The sequence below is a fragment of the Takifugu rubripes genome, chromosome 16 (assembly GCF_901000725.2).
Source record: "Takifugu rubripes chromosome 16, fTakRub1.2, whole genome shotgun sequence".
Lineage (NCBI taxonomy): Eukaryota > Metazoa > Chordata > Actinopteri > Tetraodontiformes > Tetraodontidae > Takifugu > Takifugu rubripes.
In genome coordinates, this window is record NC_042300.1 from 985,272 (window position 1) to 1,006,789 (window position 21,518).

The following is a 21,518-nucleotide window of genomic DNA, read 5'->3' on the forward strand; positions in this document are numbered from 1 at the left end:
GTCTGTGTCAGGACTGTTGACAGCTCTTCACAGCCCTGCAGTGACAGATACTCAGATAACATTAAAGGAGTCCACTGTCTTTATAATAACAATCATTATTAAAGTGTTTTCTAATCTGTTTACACTTCCGTAGGAATGCAATGATGAAACTGATTGGACTATTAAATGCAAATCTACTAGTCATATAAATCTTTGTGCAAGGGAATACATTTTTACTTATCGATTTGTTTCCCATTCAGAGTTCTTTTTTCAAAAACAAGTTTCAGTGGCATCCCATCCTTATCATGTTATTTCATTTATCTGTGAATATTGGATTATAAAAGGTTATATGGTGATGTTCTAGATCATCTAAGTGCCATACCTTCCTCAGTTTTACATCTCCATCTTCAAGATAACAAACCAAAACTGCATCAGATAACAATTCATTAGCACCAGAAAGTATCTCAATATTTTGAGATTGAAAATAATTAGAGATCAGAGTGGTTAAAATGGGCTTCCATACACATTTAACATTACATTAAATGTCACCATACAAGTTTTTCATAATGACCTTTTTAGTTTATGACACTTTTGGGCACCATCAGAAAACATGCCAAACTAACAGGTTTTTAAAGTCAGAGAATATTGTTCACAGTTGAAATGTAATATATGCATTATGATGCTAATACTGGGCACTTGTTGGTGAATGTTATTGTTAATTTTGGTTAGATTAGCTGAAGAAACGGCACTAATTGGAGTATTTTTGTGAAGGTTATTTGGAGCTGGGCGGACCGGGAGGCGGTTCCTCTGTTGACCACGCCCCTTTCTTTATAAAACAGCGGCTTAACCTCCCGCGGACCTTAGTTCTGCTCCCGCATCCCGCAGCCCACTTTGAATGGATCTAACATGGCGGGGGAAGACTGCCAACAGCTTGTCGGTGCTGTTCTTCTGCCCCGCGGGACACATCTCTTCTGCGGATAAATGGTGACATGGCAGCGTAACTTAACGGAAAAAGAAATCCTTCGGAACATGAGCCGCTGAAGAAGGGAACTGGCGATGAGACGACGCTCAACAGGTAAGCGGGAGCAGCGGCGTCTCCATCCGCCGGACGTGGGAAAGTTCGGGTTGGAGCCCAGCGCTCAGGGTTCTGTTCACGGCGGGGCTGGTAACATTGCTGTAGGCAGGAAGCGTTTGTTGGACCGGTTCCACCTGCGGCTGTGCAGATGGGAGTTTTTGAATTCCTTCTGAGGTGTGTTTTCACAGAAAATAACCAGTGCCCTTCCTCCGTTTCAGACCCGCCGGAGCCGGAGGGTCCCCCCTCCCCGCCGCTGCCTGCGGATCATGTGCTCGACTCCGGAGCGGTACTCTTCCCCGGTACCTCTCCATCTCCTCTAGATTTGTTTGTGCTCTTCAAAAGTGACTCAACTTTGGCAAGAAAGACAGTGAAATGTCAATTATGATCCAGTGGTGTAAAGAACTCGGGCAGAATTCCCAAATCTCCATTTTTGACCTTCCTAATCTGTAATAATACCAGTAACCACAGCTAAAGACTACATGTGGAATATCACATATCTCCATGTTGCTGTCGCCCTCAGATTGTGCATTGCTATCGCCTTTTTGCAAAAGATAATGCATCTCTATAAAACTTTCTTCAGCTTGCCTGTGTATTAAATTGTATGCAAGCTTCATTCAATCTTTATATATACAGTGTCTGTTACAAACAATAGTTTCTAGGCGCTTTACAGAATCCCAACAAGCAACGAGCTTGGGGTAAGCATGTGCACCACAGTAGCGCTGCATTAGAGGTTGGCTTTTAAACTGCATTAATGATAACCACATGATCGGTCTCTGCCTAAGCCTAGAGACCTTAAGCATCTAAAAATACATTCACATGTGATGAACCACAGCAGAATGATGAGCTTTACCATCAGGTAAAGGTCTCTGTCATTTCTGGGTTCTGTAATGAGGTGCGCTTATGTAAACTGGTTTTTGGAAGTCTTCCACCTGTTGTAGTGATGTCATGTGACTTCTAAAGCAGATGGTTATAGAATATTGGGTTTTATACTGTAGTTTTTTATTTTTCGGTGGTTCACAAATGTTCTAGTCTTCTACCTTACATCTCTGTCCTGACCCTGCTGAACTGTTCACCTTTAATTACAGGCAGTTATCAAATTCATGTTTTGTTTTTTTTATAATCAGTTGTCCATTAATTTGAATATGTTTAAATATTATTACATTGTTTTCATTTCCAACACTAAATCTGCATGCTATTAAAATGAGGGGAAAAAATTGTAAACTCCAAAACGTGGCATCTATTTACTCAGAAATATCAAGCTGTTTAAAGCATAGTTGCTGGAAAATCCTCCATATGCATCTAAGGGTGATCCGTCTGTGCAGGTGCTTTTGATCAGCACGGGTGCCCTCTGATCGTGTTCCCAGTGGATGGCCAGACCAAACTGTCGACGGAGCTGAGCAAGGCTGAAGTGGTGGACTTCATAAACTACTTCCAGCGTGTGCACAAGTGGGTTCTACTCTTACATGTTGGCTTCAGATGGTTTTAAAAATGGACTGACATGGACTTGCTGTTTTGGCAGTAAGAAGCTGGAGAAGGAGTGCCTGGTTTCAGTGGTAGCTGATCTTAGACATGCATCGCTCCCTACAGTCAGGTTCATCACCGAGACTCTTCTCCTGCTTGAGGTATTGGTCCCAGCCAGGGGCTGCTGCTGATCTGTGTAATTTTTACCTGTTCTGATCTGTGAAAACAGATGAGCAGTGAAAGGTATTTTCATTTTTATGTATGGATTGAGCGACTTAATAAACACGCATATGCATTTAAAATGGTATGAAATGCTGGGTGCTTAAAAGTATTTCTTTGTGTCGTGGGTTCCATTTCCTTGTTTCTAGATGCCAGTAGTCATTAAGCAGTGAATGGAATTCTTGGCTTCTTGTGAACCGTCAAGCTTGGCTCCCCCCCGGAGTTTCCTCATTGATATTCTGTAATTTCTTGTCTGTATGGGTAAAATGATTTCAAAAGCAGGAATGAGGGTTGCCGAAAAGATCTGACTGCAATATTCCGGTTGGACGCTTGCCTGCGTGGTTCTGTTGTGAAAGGCCGCTTGGTGTGTTTTTGTAGACATTACTACCTGAATTATTCATGATAACTTTCAGTTCCCTCCCGCACACGGTTCAGTGACGTGGTCGGCACTGTGATGCTTTCATCAGGCCTGAAGTTGTACACTGGTTTTATTGGTTCAGAGAGCTGTTGATGGTGAAATTCCTGTGTCAGGAGTGGGATGTTATGGAGGTCACATGCATGGCTGCTCACATGAGGATAAAGTGGAGAGTAGATGGAGAAATATTGCTAAATGAACAGGCTTTAGTCGCCTTGGAAAATCCCAATTTTTTTTTTTTTGACATTCTAGAATCAGACTTGCTTTTTTGTAAATGGTTATTAATGACCAAATAACAATGCTATCTGTGGCAGATATGCTTTAATACACGCCACAAAAATGAGTCCAACATTCAGGCTGTTTTTGTAAAACTCTAATGGTCATATGGCCACAAGATGTGGAGGTTCTTGGGAGATCATACACTCTGAATGATGCACATTATGATCTGATTGGACATGAACTTCACTGTGAAATGTCAGTGTTGAGCAATGCTTCAGACTGAAGAGGTTGCCTTCTTGGTCATAGCTGCTTAGGTTTCTTGTGATGGTGTTCAGTTATACGTGGACCAAAGACTCCATGCGCTTGAATCTCATGTTTGAATACTTTTCCCCCTGATTTCTACGGTTATGTAATTCACCTTAGTCTAAATGATAGTGATAACACTAAACTGCTAAAGAATTGTCAGGCCTCATCAGGGCAACCCATAAATTCACCCTAATGCTGACTGCTGCTGAGGTTGGTTCACGTCTCATTTCCAGCTGCACAAGCGGACGGTCCATAGTGTGTATATAATTCAGCCCCAAAAGAAGGAAGTGCTCAAGCTGTTGCTGAAGCTTCTGACTCCATCCAAGTTCTATCCTACCACATTAAAGGTAACTGATCCCTTCATTTGTTGATGGCTTAACTTCTGCGATAACATCCATCTTGTGTTTGTACAGAAAATCATAGTAAAAGAGATCTCGGAACTCTCCAACTACATTGACAAAAGCCAGCTACCATCATCTTTGGGTGGATACCTCATTTACTGCCACCAGAGTTGGGTTTCTTTTGTCAAGGTAAATCTGTTAACATTTGGACAGTGTTGGTGTGAAGCGCTTCTGCACTGACTCGATCATGAATGGTCTACGCTTTTCTCGTTTTGAAAGTCCGCTTGTTTCTTCACAAGCATCTGTTTGTCAGTGAAACATTCTGCAAAAAGGCAAAGGCTGAGTGTCCTATGATCAGTCTGTAAGCTCAACATAAAGGCACATTGTGCTACCCTCCTTTGCAGCACTAAATCATTTGCTATTCTGTATAAATCGACTCTGGGTCCCAGTTACATCTGAAGGGATACTCTTTTGCTGCTGTGACACAAAATACGACAGCCCAACGGTTTCCTCCGTCCAGATAGATCCTTTGTGGCAAAGTTTTGAGCTCCACTTGGTCAGGAGATGTTTTCATTTGAAATGATTCATGGGAGCCGTTCGAGCAGCCTGCATCTATTGTCTGTTACCTCGGTGAAGCCCAAGCAAATAATCAGCTGACCCTATTAGCAACTGAAAGGAGCCCCTTTTCTCCATCACATTATATATGCAGTCATGTTCATAGACAGTCTGTGTACATGACAACTCTCATTAACCGCAGCAGCTCTGTGCCTATAGCAGACACATTCAATACACACATGCTCTCCATTCGGCTTATGTTGAAGCTGTTGATGCCATGAGAATTTTTCTGAGTGCATTTAGTTGGGATCTTTGTCTACTCTTATTCATGAGCGGGGAAATGATTTTGTATCCGAAATCTGTTTTTCATATCCCAGAGTGAAATTAGTGTTCATGTATTTTACTACTCTTACATGAACCTTAACAAAACCACCATATTCATGTAAATTAGCAGCTGTGATTCATGAGGGCAATTCTCTCTAATTAAATGCTATGAATAAATTTGTTTCAAAATGACATGCCAATTTCAATGTATGGAAATGAGTGCTCAAGAATAGAGGGCATTATGTGAGATGATATGAGATCTAACAGTCTCTGTGAGATATGAGCTAACACATGACAGTCAAACTGCATTTGTTTTCTGGGGATTTTTAAACTTTTTTTCCATGGTGTCATTTGTCCCGGCAGGAGATTGACGCATTTATCCAGGAGTTTGTGTCGGTGGTGCAGCGGCTGCCCTCCTGCATCTCCACTCTCTATTCTCTATCTAGGATGCCCCTGCCCTTCACCTTTACAGAGCTCCAGAACTACTTCTCCACAAATGAATCAACATTTCAGCAGCTCAGGAGGTCAAGCCCCTAAATATCTCATTTTCTTTCTGTAGGCTGATGTGGCCTTACACGAGTTTGATCTGATAAGTCGAAAAATAAGTTGTCTCGATTTTGTATTTATTTTTAATTGAAATTGGCAAACATTTTCCTGTTAAAATATTCTATCCTGCATTTTTCCTCTAATGGACTCTATTGTTTTTTTTGCTCTGAGTGTGTTTCCACCTGATTTTGCTACAGGGAGCTCGGTCTGGACGAGCTGCTGAGGCACTGTGAGACGGTGGTGGAGAAGCTTCACTACCCTGAGAAGGACCCTTGCTACCTTGCCATGGCTGGTACTGCCCTTTTCACTCATACCACCTTCGACATGCTTCAGAACCACAGCAGGTATGGGAGAGTACCATGAAGGGCCATTTTTCTAGCCTGAAAACTGGTACAGTAATGTTTAAACCATAAACAATTGCAGGATAACGGCAGCTGTGGAGAAAGTGGAGCTCTTGTGGGAGCAGGCATTTGCTAAAGCCCGTCTACAGCTGCAGGTGTTTCAACTCCAAGAGGATGCTCTCCAGGTCAGTCGGGGATTGTTTAATGATGTATTGAGATGAGAGCAAGAAATTATGTAGAGAAAATAAGACTGATGATAGTGGCTGCTCATGCAAGTCTGTCATCAAAGCTTCAGTAATGGGATTACTACTAAAATAAACAGGCTGAGTATATTTTATATTTAAATATAAAAGGCCAAACCTTGATCACAATTTGTTAGAGCCAAAATCAAGCAGTTGTGAAAAGCTCTTGTTGCACAACTAAGGACAGAAAATTGGGCAACATACGACTATTCATGTAAATAACCCTTCACCGTCTACAGGAACAGTTTATCTAAGGTGGGTCCATATTCATGTGTGATTGTATAGTTCATTAAATATGATACTGTGTGATTGCCCCAATCTTTTTTTTTTTTTCTTAAATAGCACAGTAGGAGAAACTGCAGAACAACAATGTCTGGCTGTAATGTCAACCTTTAGTCCCATCTTTGTTTCAGTCTATATATCAAGATATAGAGTCTGTCAACACAACCCTAAATATTAATAGATTTTAAGTAACTCTTCCAGACATGAATTAGTCTGTTCTGTTCAGGCTCAGGTTGAACCATTATGTAGGAAAGGTGATCCATTTTTAATTTGTCTTTTCAGTTTTGTGAAGTAATTGTGGTTTCTTCCAGATCACTGAGCAAATTAAAAGTCTTCACCAAGAGAAACTCCAGCCTTACAGAATTGAGATCGCTAAGGATGATGCAGCGGCTGTGAAACTGTTGTCTGAATTTGAGGCAACCATTTACACTCCTGCTGTGGTATGTGCACAATCATGTCTTGTTGCCCACTTTGTCCAAATGTCTTTCACAAGGGTCCTAAAAGGTTCTTAAATGTTTAATGGTGACATTGGGGAACCTGGCGTTATTAGTGCACCAGTTCTCTCAACTGACCTTCACTGGGTTTTCAAACCCCTGCAGGCTCTCGTCCACTGCGCTGAGGATGTGATCCACACACTGGCTAAAATCATGCCCCTTGAGGGTCAGACAAAGGATCACTGGGTTCTGGATCTGGAGAGACTAAAGGAAAAATTCTACTCTGCTGTGCAGTTCATCCTCCAAACCCTCAGAGCAGTTTCTAAATACCATCGACACTATCAGAAGGTCAGTAATTCCTGTAATTCATCCATCTTAAATCATTCTCATCTCTCCTGAGCCTTTAACTGTTCTTCTGATAGGCCAACTGCTGGTACAGTCTGGTCCTTCACGACAATGTCCTCCAGGAGCTGCTGTCTGGTGTTAATGGAGACGCTGGTTCCCCTTGGAGGCAGAGGAAGAACTGGGGAGTTCTTCCTGCATGGAGACAGAGAATATCTTATTTCCTGAAGAAAAATCCTCCTCCAGATAATGAAGAGCTGGTTTATCTGGCTCATTTGTCCAGCATTATCCCTGATGAGAAGGTCCAACAGGCAGGCAAGCAGATGTCTCAAAGGTGAGCCAAGTGACATGTTACATGACATTTAGCTTAAATACATGTAATGGTCTTTGCAAATCTCATTCTATTGCTGTGAATTTTTATTAAATCTTTAGAGGGTAATGGATATACTGTAAAGAAATGTGTAAAATTAATTGGAGATTATGACTCTTGACTTTAGCTCAGATATAACATCTGTTTTTACCTACTTTAGGTGCTTCGGACATAGTAAAAACTATACATTCTTTTCTGTTTTATTTAAATATCAGCCTTAATGTGTTCAGTTTTTTATTTATTCCATCAGGTGCATCACCTTAAGGAAGCTCCTCCTGTCACCCGAGCCTGTGGCTGTTGGTTACCTGCAGAGAGCTCTGCAGTGGCAGTACGAGTTGCTGCGGAGCAGTTATTCATCAGCTGACTGTGCTGCTGTAGAAAAGGGTCAAGATGTCGTTAAATATAAAGATCTTAAAGAAATGACCGTCCCAAGAATGTCTTCAGCTGCTGGACTGGTGTCTGCTGATAGCACACCCCTCTCCCTCAGCTCATTCGACTCTGGTTTTGATGGACTTGGAAATGGCCAACCGGAGGTCCTCGGGGGAAGGAAAAGACTAGATCTGTGTGGAGTAACTGAGATCAGAGGCTCTGAAAAGTGTACTTTGATCCTTCCCCAACTCGGCAAAGATGGCTCTGCATGCATTTCTGATACTGAAGTTCATGGAGATGAGTTTGACTGTGGCTCCGTGGGAGGTTCCTCTGGGGCGAGCATTCAGATTGTCCCAAAAGCTGCTGTGGACAGCCTCAATTTTGAGATCAGAGTGAAGCGCTCCGCTGCCTTGCCCAGCAACCCCTGGCTTAGCCTGCCTGTAGATAATCTGGAAAACTCATACACCATAACAGTTACACCAAACCCAACACCTCAAAAGAAAAACCACCAGCTTCAGGAGCCACCAGACCCCTTCTCTGCCGTTGGCCAGTTGTTTGGATCCAAAGATCAACCCGCACAGACGGAGGGGTTGAGCAGCACACGGCCCAGGGCGTCAAAGAGTCAGGACTGTGTGCGGTCTGGACGAAGCACTTTGGAGGATCCTGAACTTAGTCCAGTCTGTCACATCCTGTCCAGCACACTCACAGAAGAAAGAGACAAGACGTTAAGCACAACAGAGGGGGGCCCCACTCTGCTGTGGGACTCCTATGACCTCCATGAACAGAACCAAGATGCTGTTGATCGGTAAGTTTGAAATGTTAATGAAACAGCCTCTACGTGAATCCTAAAACCTGCCTTATTAGTAGAGCTTTCCTTTTAATGACCTCATTGTATTTAAACTGTCTTAATTTAAAAGCTCAATCGATCTCTCGCTGAATGACTGGGATGTAAAAGAACGGGAAACTCTGAGGGAGGTGGAGAGAATATTAGACAGGACTGATAAAATACTGGAGGTAATGCACTATTTGCCTGCTCTGTAATTTGTAGTGGTAAATCTGGCATCTGCTGCAATTCTCTTGAGCATTTAAATGTCCTCTACAGAAGGAAGAAAATATCCTGGCTCAGGAGGCTGTCCTGGATGCTATGCTGAGCTCTGAGAACCAACAGCAACAATGGTTGTGGGACGAGGAGAATTGGGCTGAAGGGGTATGGTGTTGTGACTCTTTTCCACTGAAAGTTAATTTGAGTTGAGAGGTTTTTAGCAGGAAAACTGGTTAACTAAAATGAGGATATGATTAAGCAAACCCCCATATAACCATTCTGGTTTTATTTTAGCATGAATGATGCATAAAGTAAAAGGATAAGGTGCACGTGCAGGAATGCTGGAAAACTAGAGCAGAAATAAATGCTCCAACCTATTAACCACCCAGATTTTGTAGCTACCATAGCTCTGGTCTTCCATCACGTTTCCAGTGTGTAAAAAATCAATGTGTAACCTGAATTTGTTACAACAAATTCAGTCATGTTTTCTTTTTAAAAAGATGTCATCCAGGGAGTTGGCTGAAGCTGGTGTTCTTGGCCTGGACGATAACCTTCTCCCTGCAGAGTCTGACAGCATTTGGGAATCCAACTCAACTGCTTCTGCACGTGAAATCAAGACTTCTGATTGCTATAATAAAATGATCCCAGAGGCTCATGCACAGGTGTTCCACAGCAGCTCTGACCTGCTCACTGAGCTAAGACAAGTCCACACACTGGATGAGATGATTGTTGAGGAGAAACTGAAGATCCACATGTTCCGACAAAAGGAAATGCCCGACGAGGAGCTCCCCAGGAGCAAGATTCTGGATTCAAACAGACTATCGGTGAGGAAAGAGAGGGAGGCTTTTCGATTACAGCTGGAAAAGGAGAAACAGGAAGTGGCTCTTCTTGAGAAGAGCTTAGAAAATGAATGCAAAGTGAAGGAGCGATCAAAAAAGGTCATCAGATGTTCTATTATGGCGAAAACTGGAGCAGAGAAAAAGGATGAAAAGGTAAAAGACTTACCAGGCTCCAGTAAGGGATCACATGAAACAGCACTGGTCTGCAGTGATTCTGAGGTCCTGCATAAAACGGAACATCTTGAAGAAGCGTCAGAACCCAATATTTTAACTGAAAATGCATCAAACCATCCGATTCAGCTTCCAGCTTCCCAAGCTGATCATCTTGAATGTGAGACATCACTAATAAGAAGGAATTCTTCTGATTTGAAGCCAGTTGAGCCCCTAGAGTGTGTGTTTAGTGAGAATCCTGTCAAACCTGAAGCTTCTTTAACCCCAGAACTGAGACCAGATGGAGCGTTTGACCCTGGAGGAAACTGCCATGTTTCTCCTCTGCCTAACCCAAGAAAGCTTTTAGTTGCAATGGACAAACCTCCTAAAGATGAAACTCCTTGTTCTACAGATATTCAGATTCTTCCTTTATCCTCCATCACTGATGAGCTTGTAAGAGAAACTGCTGTCCACAAACTCTCTGAACTACCAGAAAGCGCCGATAATAAACATGGCGTGATTCATACTGCAAATGTGAAGGAACACCAAAACAACAATAAGCAAATGCCACTAGCGGAATATCAAATTCCCTCAGACCAATTTTCAGAAAGGAACATTAAGGATGACGACGATTCACTGGTATTTAAGGCTCTTGGAGAGGGAGACTTACTGTCCGAGGAAATGAACACGTTATCCCCAGTAAGTCGGTGTCTACTTCCTGAGCCACCTTTTGAACTGCAGCTCAGCAGGGGAGATCAGGATGCAGATGCTTCTGGTGGTCTTCAACCCTCTGATTGGATGAAGGTGTCGGGCTGTGAATCAACAGACGGTGACATCACTGTTAGAACGGTAATATGTGTCTGTTTGTAAATGCTGTGATGTCGGAGTGTGCCGAACAGGGACCAGGGTGTATGTAAAGCCAGGAATGGCTGCTGTCATTTAAATAAACAGATTTTTTTTTTTTCCTCAATATGCTGAAAGATGAAGGATTTCAAGACTCCCATAGTTCTGGATACAGGGTCGGGTTTCATGAAAGCAGGGTTTGCAGATGAAGACCTCCCAAATGTGGTTTTTCCAACAATTATTGGAATGCCAAAATATGAGGTATGTATATTAGCAGTCTTTCATACAAGGTACAGGAAGCATTCTGGTTTTGCTTTTAGACAAATCTGCTTGTATCTTTCCAGGAAATTATGAATGGTAGAGCCGAGAGAGAGACCTACATCGGTCATGAGGCTCAGCATATGAGAGGTGTCTTGGCTCTGAAGCATCCCATAAAGAATGGGATCATTCAGAACTGGGATGAAATGGAAAAGGTAAGGGGTACATTTCTGTTGCTGTGATTCATGTGTCTCGCAGTATCCCCAAGGATCAATGGTATAACTGGATTGTAGATTTGGCATCACACATTCCTGCAAATGCGTGTGGATCCAGAAGATCACCCAGTCCTGCTGACGGAAGCAGCCATGAATCCCCTGGAGAACCGTCGGCGCATGGTGGAGATCATGTTCGAGTGCTTCAATGTTCCCTTCACCTATGTGGCCATGCAAGCGGTTCTCTCTCTTTATGCATCAGGAAGATCCACTGGTATTTCCTCAGGCCCTTAGCACGACTCCTAAAGGAAATGTTAAAAGGTAAATGAGCCTTTGTTTCTCCCGGACTGCCTGAAGGTGTGGTGTTTGACTCTGGAGACGGAGTGAGTCACAGTGTTCCGGTGTTTGATGGCCATTATCTACCTCATGCTGTACAGCGCTTTCCTCTGGCTGGTGTAGATGTTACACTGCATCTTATAAAGGTATTTGTGAAGTCCCAACCTTCTTTGTCAATTTGCTAATTTAATACCAGGAGTCTCGATGTCCAGTGTTATGTTTTTTAGGAGATAGGACTCGTAAGTGCGTGATGGATGTCAAATCTCAAGAAAATAAATGGTCGACTTGAAAATGAATTTTTCCCTGACATTTCCAGAGCAGCAGTTCATTCTTGTGTGCTTGTTTTCAAAGCTTCTGCAGGAACAGGGAGTGTGCATGCGCACCACCGCAGAGGTGGAGATTGTGCGTGAGATGAAGGAGAAATGTTGCCGTGTGGCTTTAAACTATGAAGCTGAGCTGTGTGCTGGGGGGTCGTCCTGCAGAGAGATGCATTTCACCATGCCGGATGGACAGATAGTCACTGTAAACACAGAGCGGTTCAGGTAACGCCACCATTCCCCTCTTCACCTGACAATCTCCGACTTTCCTGTTGAAATGCTTTCTTAAATGGAGAAAAAACATTGACTGAAGTAAGAATAAAGGCTTTAGAGCAGTGATGGAATGATTGGTGTCCTGGTTTAGGTGGTTCTGCCTGCATAAACATCACAAATGCCATTTAGGGTTAAGGAATGGTGGCTAATTAATGCAAATTAGCTCTGTTTTCAGTAGCTCACAATTACTTAGATCAGTTGCAGTAAAGTTGGTCTTTTTACCTTATTAATCAAATAATCATCTTAAGACCAAGTTGTTTTGGGGAACTGGTATCAGTTTGAATTTTTCCTACTTAAATTGCTGCTTTTTTGTGATTCTTAAGATGGCAAAACTAATGAAATGACTATTGTTGTTGACAACCAAGTCATTGTAAAAATCTCTTAAATGATAGACAGCCCATCCCCCCCTTGATTGTTTTCACTGTTAAAAAAAAAAGAAAAAAAAAGAAAAAGAAACTGCTACCGTTAACCTCACAATTAAATTTAAATGAAGAACTCTGAATTTCACCCAAGAACCAAGTGGAAGACTTTAATGTCAACTGGGAGGGTTGGGAAAGTTACTTCAAGCCAAATGACCAGAAGCAAACTACAAAAAACGCGCAAAGCCAGAAAGTGAAGCGTCCAAGCATTTTAGCATTTCTTAAATGAGGAATCAGGAATCAAACCAGGTCCAGAGGTCTCTGTTGCTGTTTTTGTTCCTGACACGGTCTGTCACACCTAATGCTCCCAGGGCTCCGGAGATTCTCTTTAAGCCGGAGCTGATTGGGCGAGATCACTGTGGGATACATGAGAGTCTCTTCAAGTCGATCCTCAGCTCAGACATTGATTTGCGGCGCAGCCTTCTGCAGAACATTGTCCTCTCAGGTAACGGCTCCTTGCTCTGCGCTGTTGTCACAGCAGCGCAAGTCTAGCTGTGATGGGAGGGAGGGTCTCACCCTGTTCTTCATCGGTTCATTACTTCTCCACTTTATTTGATCTCAATGTCTTAAAGGTGGAAACACCTTACTGTCTGGGTTCCCAGAGCGACTCCAGGCAGAGATCCAGGGCCTGCTGCCCCCTGACATGGGGGAATGCGTCCATGTCATCAGCCCCGTGGACAGAGACTTCTCTGTGTGGAGTGGTGGCGCGATGCTCGCCAACTTGCAGTCTTTCAACTTGGCATGGATAAGTCTGGAGGAATATGAGGAGCACGGACCTCACATTGTTCACAGGAAGTGCTTCTGAAGCAGGACTTTTGAGCTCCGTGAAGTCAGAAAAACCTTCCAGGTGATTTCGGTGCTGCCACCCCATCCTGCCTTTTCTCATTCCTGTCATTTGCTTGTGTTTGTGTCAAAATTGGGAACATTTTACTGTCAATTCCCCATGAAGGGAAAATCTGTCACTCCTGAGTTGCCGTATAAATGTTTGTGGTTAGGGACTGTAATTGAAGCTGGCCTTTAATTAACGTCTGTCTTTGTTTCTATGAATTGTGACAAATGTATTAAATCCCTATTGAATAAGACTTGTATTTTAAAATGTTCTATAAATACAGTTAAGCCAAGAATGAACTCAGTCCTGTTGGCCCAGATGGAAATGATAGAAATTGTGTTTTACCTTGGTCTGAGCACAATTGTGTTTTAAAGCATGCCCACTTCTGGTGATAGTTGTGATGTACAGATTTGGTCTGGGAATACCTCAATCCTGCCGAGTCAGTGGGGGATGAATACCGTTTGCGTTGTACATTGTCTATATTTTTCTACCTGAGTGCTGTGACTTTCTAAAATGATCCTAATTGTGTTGGTGTGTTACGTGGTATTCCTGGCCTGTCAAACTGCTCCATTCATCACTACAGGAGGTTTGGCTGATAACAGACATGTTTTTTCCCTTTTCCAACTTTAAGCATGACATCATCTCCCTGCATGTTTCTGGAGTCTCACCTTTTTTGCATGTTGTGTCTGCATGTTTTTCTGTTTGAGACGAACTACTTTTGATTGATCTGAACTCTCAGCTCCCTGCAGAGACCAAGATGTGATGTCAGTCTCCCAGATGTTCTTCATGTTCTCTTTGAACTGAATCTCCTGCATGTTCACACAAATAATACTATTTATGTCAAGCCTTTTTTTTTTTTTATAATAAATATTTTAATCAACACTCTTTTGTACTTCACATTAATGCAACTTCAGGGTACTTAAACATTAAACTTTATTCAGCATTTCTGGAATGCATCGTGCAGAAATTCATCTTGAGCCCATTTAATGATGTGACTGCTGCATGTGTTGCATATGTCAAACATATAGTTGGGATCATAAACTGGTTCATTCTTCCAGCAATCTGGATAAAATAAAACCTTGTTTTGTCACCTGTTCAAGGATTGATTCCAGGATTTGAGAGAACCCTTTATGCTTCCTTATGTTACTAGTGGTACATTTTTTTTATTGCTTGTATCACCTTCACAATCTTTCATGTTTTTATTCACTAAATCACCAAAATATTTAATCCTGATTCAATTTGGCTATCCTCAAACTGAACTGCATTTTCAACATGTATGTTACGCTACTGCATCCTTGCTTTTTCAAATGTATTAAATTACACTAACATTTTCCTGTTGGTGAATGTCAAACTTAACATAGTCACACAAAACCTCGAAATATATCGTTCGGCGTGTGTTGAGGCTAAATGAATTGGCTTTAAATTGAATTACTGAATTGAGACGCACTCTTAAATCTGCAACAATCACTTTTCTACTACCCTCTAGTGGCTACTTTTGTGTACTGCAGTCGGGATTTCGTGGTCACCAAGCAACCAGTCAAGAAACAGCAACAAGCAACAACGGAGGACATCAGCCCAGGTTCACCTCACAGTAGGAAACTACAAAGAGAAATGGCATTTCAGACAGAAGGCTTTGTTAAGAAGATGATCCTGGAACTTCAACAGCAGTGCGCTGGAAGAGGATCTGAACTGTCAAAGACTTTGGTGGCGTTAATGGTCAGTAACTGGAACTAACCTACCACGACCAGCTGGTTAACTTCAGCTACAATTCTTAAACACAATGATAACTGAGTATTTTACATGGTGGCACTCTTGCAGATAACATTATACTGGACAATGTAAGAGCTCTTTTTCAATTACTAGTAATGCAAACTAAATGACAGCTATTTTGTGACGACATGAAAGTCCCTTTTTTGCGATGTAAAACAGTGTAATGTTCCATACATTTGTAATCAAAGTTCGCTTTTACACTTCTAATACTTTACAACTGTTAAATGTTTAAAGGGGAACTAAAATGAACATCTAGTGATGGGAATCGGTTGATAAAATGATAGAACCCATGGATCGGACTTGGATGACTGATTAAGATCCTAAATTAATTACCCCAATTCACGTAAACTGCAGATTTTAACACAAAAGGCTAGAAGCCTCACCACTACGTTAACAGTGTGCCAGCAAAAAGACAAAAAGGTTCTGGAAGTGTTCCTCTTTAAAGTTGTTCTTTCTTACACTTTTGATGTTTTTAGGTTAAATTGGTTCTGTCCGACCCAAAAAACAACTTTAATGCTGACCAGAGCCTGACGGAAGAAGAGAGACACAGACTAGAGGAGGTGAGGGAGAGAATTAAATAGAAATCACCAGGATTACATGGACAACAACAATGTTAAAACCTAAAAGTGTTTTAAAACCTTTCTGAAGGCCGATTCCATAGAGGAATTGGTTGCGAAAGTGAGATCGTTTTTTACTGTATAGAATGATGTCTTGAAAAGAATGTGATTTTATTGATGTCAAATTTTTTTTTTGGTCTTTGTTGTCTCCATGAAATCTACAATTTCACAGTTATATGGTGAAAAAAATAGTTTTTACAGTTTTTTGTGGGAAAGTTTCTGGGATTCCAACATGTTGCTTAAATTTGTTGTAAATTCAGTTTAAACAAACCAGCTACAAAAATTCCCGAGAACATGTTTGTTCCAAGGTAGTTTTCTATGTCAACTGGACTGGGTTTCTTCTCTTGAAGACGTTTCAACTTCTATCCAGAAGGCTTCTTCAGTTCTTCAGTTCTTTAACATGTTTGTTAAAATCCACTACAAGACAGCGAGACAAATACCAAGTGCAGCAGTTTGCTGCTACATCCTGAGATCCCAACAGATCTTCTCCCTGTGATAAATGAACCGTAACATCTGTGTGACTCTATTTATTCCAGTTATGTCTGAATAAACTGACAGAAAAGTGCAACCCATCCATCCATACAATCAAAATGCAAGAATATTTTGCTGCGACTCACACGTCCAAATGTAAGTATGACACATAAAAACAATCGTTATTATTATACTTAACAACACTTAAGGGCACTTGAACTGCTCAATCTGGCTAGGATTCAGAAGGTTATTCAGCTTTGGACGACCACCTGTCCCACTCATTCTTGGAGCTCATCTGCTGCACTGGTCTAAAACCTTGGAACTATTTCAGACTCCACACACTTGAAAACCTGGTCTGTCCCATTTACAACCCAAAATAGATCCACATCAGTTACCCTGTCCATCCGTGTCCACCCTCCGTCCTCATTTTTCAGCTTCAGTCTCCCAACCAGTGGTTCAATATCCTCTCATAATAAAATCAAGGTTGTCCACCTGTAGACAGATGTCCACCCACAGACCTTGTCAAGCTTTGTCTCTCCCCTCGCTCATCGCTGACATCATTCACTGCTCCCTTTCCTCTGGCTCAACTCCTCATCCCTCAGAACTGCAATAATAATTCCAATATCCCAAAACCTGGTTCTCACCCTAATGACTTTCATAATTTCTGACCAGTTAGTTCCCACTTTTCTCTAAAATCCCAAAAAAGCAGTTGTGGGCCAGGTCCAGAGTCATCTTTACCCACAATAAGCTATAGCGACCTACCCATGGCAACAGACTCTCCTGGCAACATTCTCATCCTCATGGACCTCTGACCCGCTCTCCCATCACATCCTCCTTCACTGCCTGACTTTTCTCGGGTTAGTATTCACACCTCTTTCCTGCTTCTCCTAACACTTTGGCCATCTGCAGCTTGTTCAGTTAGAGTCCCCAATCCCTCCCCAGTAAACAGTGGGGTCCCCTAAGGCTCTGTCCTCGGGCCCCTCCTCTTCATTCTCTATCTTCTACCACTCTGCAATGACAAGATGCTCTGCAACTCTCTTCCAGGCCAGCTGCCATGTTTCCTCCCTCTTCCCTGTTTGACTGGCTCGGTCACATTAAAACTGGTTTTCCCACAACTTTCTCCAACATTATACAGTAGTGATAAAACAATGCTGCTTAATTGGTGCCAACACTCTCCAAAGCTGACAGCCACAACTTACACAGTGATGGCCCACTATCAGCTCCTCCCACCAGGTTAAGACTCTGGGTGGGTGTCATCCTCACCAGCACGCTTGCATCCATGCCATCACCTGCACACTTCCACCTCTGATATTACCCGCCTCGCTCCATCACTCACCCTAAACAGCACTATCATATTAGTTAATGCACTCGTCACGTCCTGACTAGATCAGTGTGATGTTTCCTCCATAAATCCCTTCACAAGCTATACTCAGGTTCCCATATTATCTCCAGATCACCAGATCACTTCCCAGACAGCGTCCTTGGCTTCCAGTTGACATCTGTATTTTCTTTACTTTTTTCCTTATTATTTTGCTCCTCACCTTCAGATCCCTCCATAGTCTTGCTCCCCATCAACTCCCAGAACTCCGAGACACCTACACACCCTCCTGTATGCTCAGGTCATCATCTACCTGCTTCCTCTCCACCATTTAGTCCACCGTGGGACTCAGATTTTCAATTTCTGGAAGGCACGCCCTCAGATTTATGAAGGCCCTCCCTTCATAAAGGGTCCAAATTTGAAGGATTTTTTTTTACATTTATGATTGCATGTTTTAATGATCTTTAAATGACCTTTTAGAACCTTGAAAGGCACCTGTAGATAAAATAGATTGATATTTATGGCCGCATGAGATTTTGTTGCATTTCAAATTCTGACATTTTACACAACTGTGTGTGTGTGTGTGTGTGTGTGTGTGTGGGTGGGGGGGGATGCAGGTCAGTTCCTTGAGCAGATCCGGGGGGCTGTGGAGTTGAGGATGAGCCCACTGAGGAGAGAGATCACTGACAGCAGGTTGAAAACAAGGGACGCGTTTGATGCTCTGCACAGTAAAATAGCTTCTTACGTCCTTCAATGGTCCAACGTGGGCTCGCCTGCAGAGGTCAACAACGTGAACCAAGCTAAAGGTTCGGTTGCAGTGACGCCATCGCATCTGTAGGGGGCGCTCGGCCCAATGGCTGCAACTAATGATGAGTTCTGCTCTTCCTCTCTTGCTGCAGCTGCCCTGCAAAGTGTTTTCCCTCACACTGAAGTGGGAGCGTTCATGGCGCTCTTAAAGAAGGACAAAGAGCAGCAGCTGGATGAGCTCACCAGGATCGTAACTGGGATCTGCCTGTTCAACAAAGCCAGCATGGATGAGCAGCAGCAACCTCTAAGTACATGAGCCTGCAGGATGCTTTTGATGTCATAATTATCAAAAAGAAGAAAATATTCTACAGTTCTTGCATCTCTTCATGGGACTCTTGCAGTGAGCTTTGAAGGCATCGAACATGAGCTGAGTGCATCACAGTGTTTGGTGGGGAAATACACGGCGCTGCTGGAGGAGTTGCTGCCGCCGGAAGGTCAGAGAGGCAGCTGTAACGTCCCTGTCCAGCTGCTCAAACAGGCTCTCTACAACATCAGACAGTACGAGGATTTCCTCAGAATTCTGGTGGTGAGAGAATCAGTCGGCGCTCTATCAAGATCGTTGGAGTAGATGAATCCATATGTGTCCGTGCTTTCTGTTTTCCACCAGAGCAGTGCACGTCAGTGTGCCGCGCACATGGGCGAGCTACAGATGGAGTTCTCAGTACAGATGAATCTACTCAGGGAGCGTGTGAAGGCAAAGAGAGCTGTGCACACAGCAAATGTTTTTGTAAGTCTTTACACGACAGATGTCGGCGCTACCAGGGGCGCCACCTTAATCATGCTGATGTTTGTGCTGAGTCAGCTACGGTAGGTAGATCAAACCAGCGTCCCCATGTGTCCCACAGCCCCTGTTCAAGACCCTGTCCAGTCTGTGGTGTGGACTCCAAGAGGAGGCCAAGCTGATGAAAATCCTCCACAACATCATGTTGAATCTGCAGCCCTTTGTCGTCTCCCAGGACGACCTCTCCCCTGCAGTTGATTTGGACAGCTTGCTGAAGGACTGGGAGGTGAAGACAGGCGAAGAGAGAATGGGTCAATCATCAGGTACCAACTGATGTCTCCCACAGTTCTGGAATCCAGAGGGGTCATTTCTGCTGAGGGAGGTCTCAGCCTCTTGAAGTTGTTTCTTTGGTCTTGTAGAGGAGCCGATAAGTGTACCTGAGATGACGGCATGTGAATGGCTGCTGTCTGAAAGAGAAGCCGACATTGTGGATCTGCCGTTGCAGTTTAATGGATTCTGTGGCTGCACATTTGTGAGCAGAGATGGGCTTCTGCTCCCAGGTACCGCCCCACCACTCACATCCTTGGGTGTTATCGTTGCGAGGACTTTCGTAGCCTTGACATCTCCCGGCTAATTACCCTGACCCCTACACTAGTCAGCCAAATTCTAACCTCAACTGTAATGCCAAGACCCTTAGACTCACCTTTAATGATGTGAGGACCAATCAAAATGGCCTCCATTACAAAAGTTTTCTCACTTTGCTAGTAAAATGAGTATTTTGGTATAGAGCATGTAGGACAACAATGCCACATACAGACACATATAGAATGGATCTGTAAATTGTACATTAATATTAGAGTTAAGTGATAACGTTTGTTCATCCTGACCTAATTTGAGGTCTTAAGAGCAAATATTGTCAATCACAATGGCAAATGAACTCCCTCGGAACAATAATAAAATAACGTTTCTTCTGCAGGAAATCCACAGCTTGGAGTCCTTAAACACAAAGGGAAGTTTTACGTTTTCAGCTCCAAAGAAGCTGCTTTAAACTTTGCATCCAGGCCAGATGACATCATTGCAGAGGTGGAGGAGAAGGTTAAGGGTTCTCCTGAGCTCATTCACCTGCTCAGACTTCAGCAGCAGCTTTCCTACTTGGAGGTTTGTAGAGGCTACTGAAATGTAGCACAAGAGTGTTCTGGTGGTAATGAAACATCACAGGACATTGTTGCCCTCATTTTTGGTCATGCTACCCTTCTCCTCGCCATAGACATGAATTAATCAATATCCTGCCTGTTTGTGCTGCAGATGTGGCCTGAAGAGAGTTCAGCTCCCATCAGCAAGTGTGAGAGCGGCACACAGACAGTCCTCCACCCCGTAGCAACAAACATCGTCAGGACGTATGAGTGGAACGCTTGGGAGCTGCGGAAGAAAGCCATCAGACTGGTCAGCACTAACTATGCTGCGTCCCAAAAACCCTCTTAGAGAGGGAAATGACCCACAATAATCAGACATTTCGTGTTTCCAGGCTAATCTGCTGACCAAAGCAACCCAGTCGACACAGACCCATCTGAGTTCCCTGCGACGAGAAAACGCCACGCAGACCTGGCCTCCGAAGGACGCCGCCAGTCAGAGCAGAAGAGATGCTGAGAGCAACGTGCCCAGACCTCAGGTCTACCTGATGGGTCTGAGAGGACAGAGAGATGCACAAGCAATCAAAGTGGACCTGAGCAGGGCTGTGGATGAATGAGGCTTTAATGTTAAAGGTTAATGTTAGCATGATACTCCATCACTGCAAGGACAAAGATAGTAGAAATCATGCAGTTTTTCAAAGTTGTCAATAAAGATTTTCATACTGGGAACGGTGTTCTAAGAGACATTTATTCTAGGATTGTATCCTAAATTTCAGCACCTCACAGGAAGCTTTGATTGTCTTAGAGACACAAAAACATGCAGCTGGATCAGGAACGGTGTGCTGTGACGTCTGTGCATTGACACGACAACGGATTCTGAGAAATCGCCGTTTGGCGGCGGCAAAAATCCGATGGAGTGTCTTGAGTGACCATTCAAATGTAGAGTTCCACATCATCTAGATTCCTCATCACAAAGTTGTGTAGCTGTGGAGGACCACGTGTTGAAGACATGGATATTCCCTCCATGTGTCTGCTTCACATCCAGCCCTCTTTGTTGTGGTTTATCCCCCCCCCCCCCCCAGTTTCCTTGGCTGGCTTCTACGTTCTTCACCATGTTCTCTGAGTTTCCGTCCTCAGTTGCGTTGAATCATGATAAAATTTTCATCTCTGGTGATCTTTGTGTTCATGTTGATGTGTTTACATTCTATAGCAAAGCCACTAACGACTCCTCAAAATTGTGCAGTTTGTTTCCGGGCCAGCCCATAACCGTGGTCCCACGTCAGCCCTGGTGTTCATGGTCGGACTTGTCCCTCTCTGGCTGTGACCGACAGCACCTCAGATCTTTT

General features: G+C 43.2%; 2 protein-coding genes across 5 annotated transcripts; both read left to right on the plus strand.

The window, feature by feature from the left end:
- Positions 1–820: 820 nt before the first annotated feature.
- LOC101074536 (uncharacterized) lies at positions 821–14,957 on the plus strand. 3 transcript variants are annotated; one of them, XM_029849341.1, is made up of 24 exons: positions 821–1,054; positions 1,273–1,353; positions 2,377–2,500; positions 2,574–2,676; positions 3,908–4,021; positions 4,088–4,204; positions 5,258–5,418; positions 5,638–5,784; positions 5,864–5,966; positions 6,617–6,745; positions 6,905–7,087; positions 7,162–7,415; positions 7,702–8,625; positions 8,738–8,834; positions 8,923–9,027; positions 9,363–10,700; positions 10,833–10,955; positions 11,039–11,167; positions 11,246–11,438; positions 11,522–11,646; positions 11,852–12,042; positions 12,821–12,954; positions 13,082–13,356; positions 14,825–14,957. In XM_029849341.1, exons 1-23 carry the CDS (start codon positions 1,036–1,038, stop codon positions 13,312–13,314), a joined length of 5,127 nt encoding a protein of 1,708 aa, XP_029705201.1. In that variant the 5' UTR covers positions 821–1,035; the 3' UTR covers positions 13,315–13,356; positions 14,825–14,957. The 3 variants fall into 3 exon arrangements, with proteins under 3 accessions (XP_029705201.1, XP_011616767.2, XP_011616766.2); XM_011618465.2 differs by lacking the exon at positions 14,825–14,957 and having other exon boundaries at positions 9,363–9,961; positions 10,058–10,700; positions 13,082–14,188; XM_011618464.2 differs by lacking the exon at positions 14,825–14,957 and having other exon boundaries at positions 13,082–14,188.
- Positions 14,852–20,894, plus strand: LOC101069343 (cilia- and flagella-associated protein 206-like). 2 transcript variants are annotated; one of them, XM_029849344.1, is made up of 12 exons: positions 14,852–15,054; positions 15,585–15,668; positions 16,262–16,352; positions 18,132–18,320; positions 18,414–18,569; positions 18,663–18,847; positions 18,929–19,048; positions 19,167–19,365; positions 19,462–19,602; positions 20,019–20,200; positions 20,348–20,485; positions 20,568–20,894. In XM_029849344.1, exons 1-12 carry the CDS (start codon positions 14,950–14,952, stop codon positions 20,787–20,789), a joined length of 1,812 nt encoding a protein of 603 aa, XP_029705204.1. In that variant the 5' UTR covers positions 14,852–14,949; the 3' UTR covers positions 20,790–20,894. The 2 variants fall into 2 exon arrangements, with proteins under 2 accessions (XP_029705204.1, XP_029705205.1); XM_029849345.1 differs by lacking the exons at positions 14,852–15,054; positions 15,585–15,668; positions 16,262–16,352 and adding an exon at positions 17,801–17,815.
- The last annotated feature ends 624 nt before the right edge of the window (positions 20,895–21,518 follow it).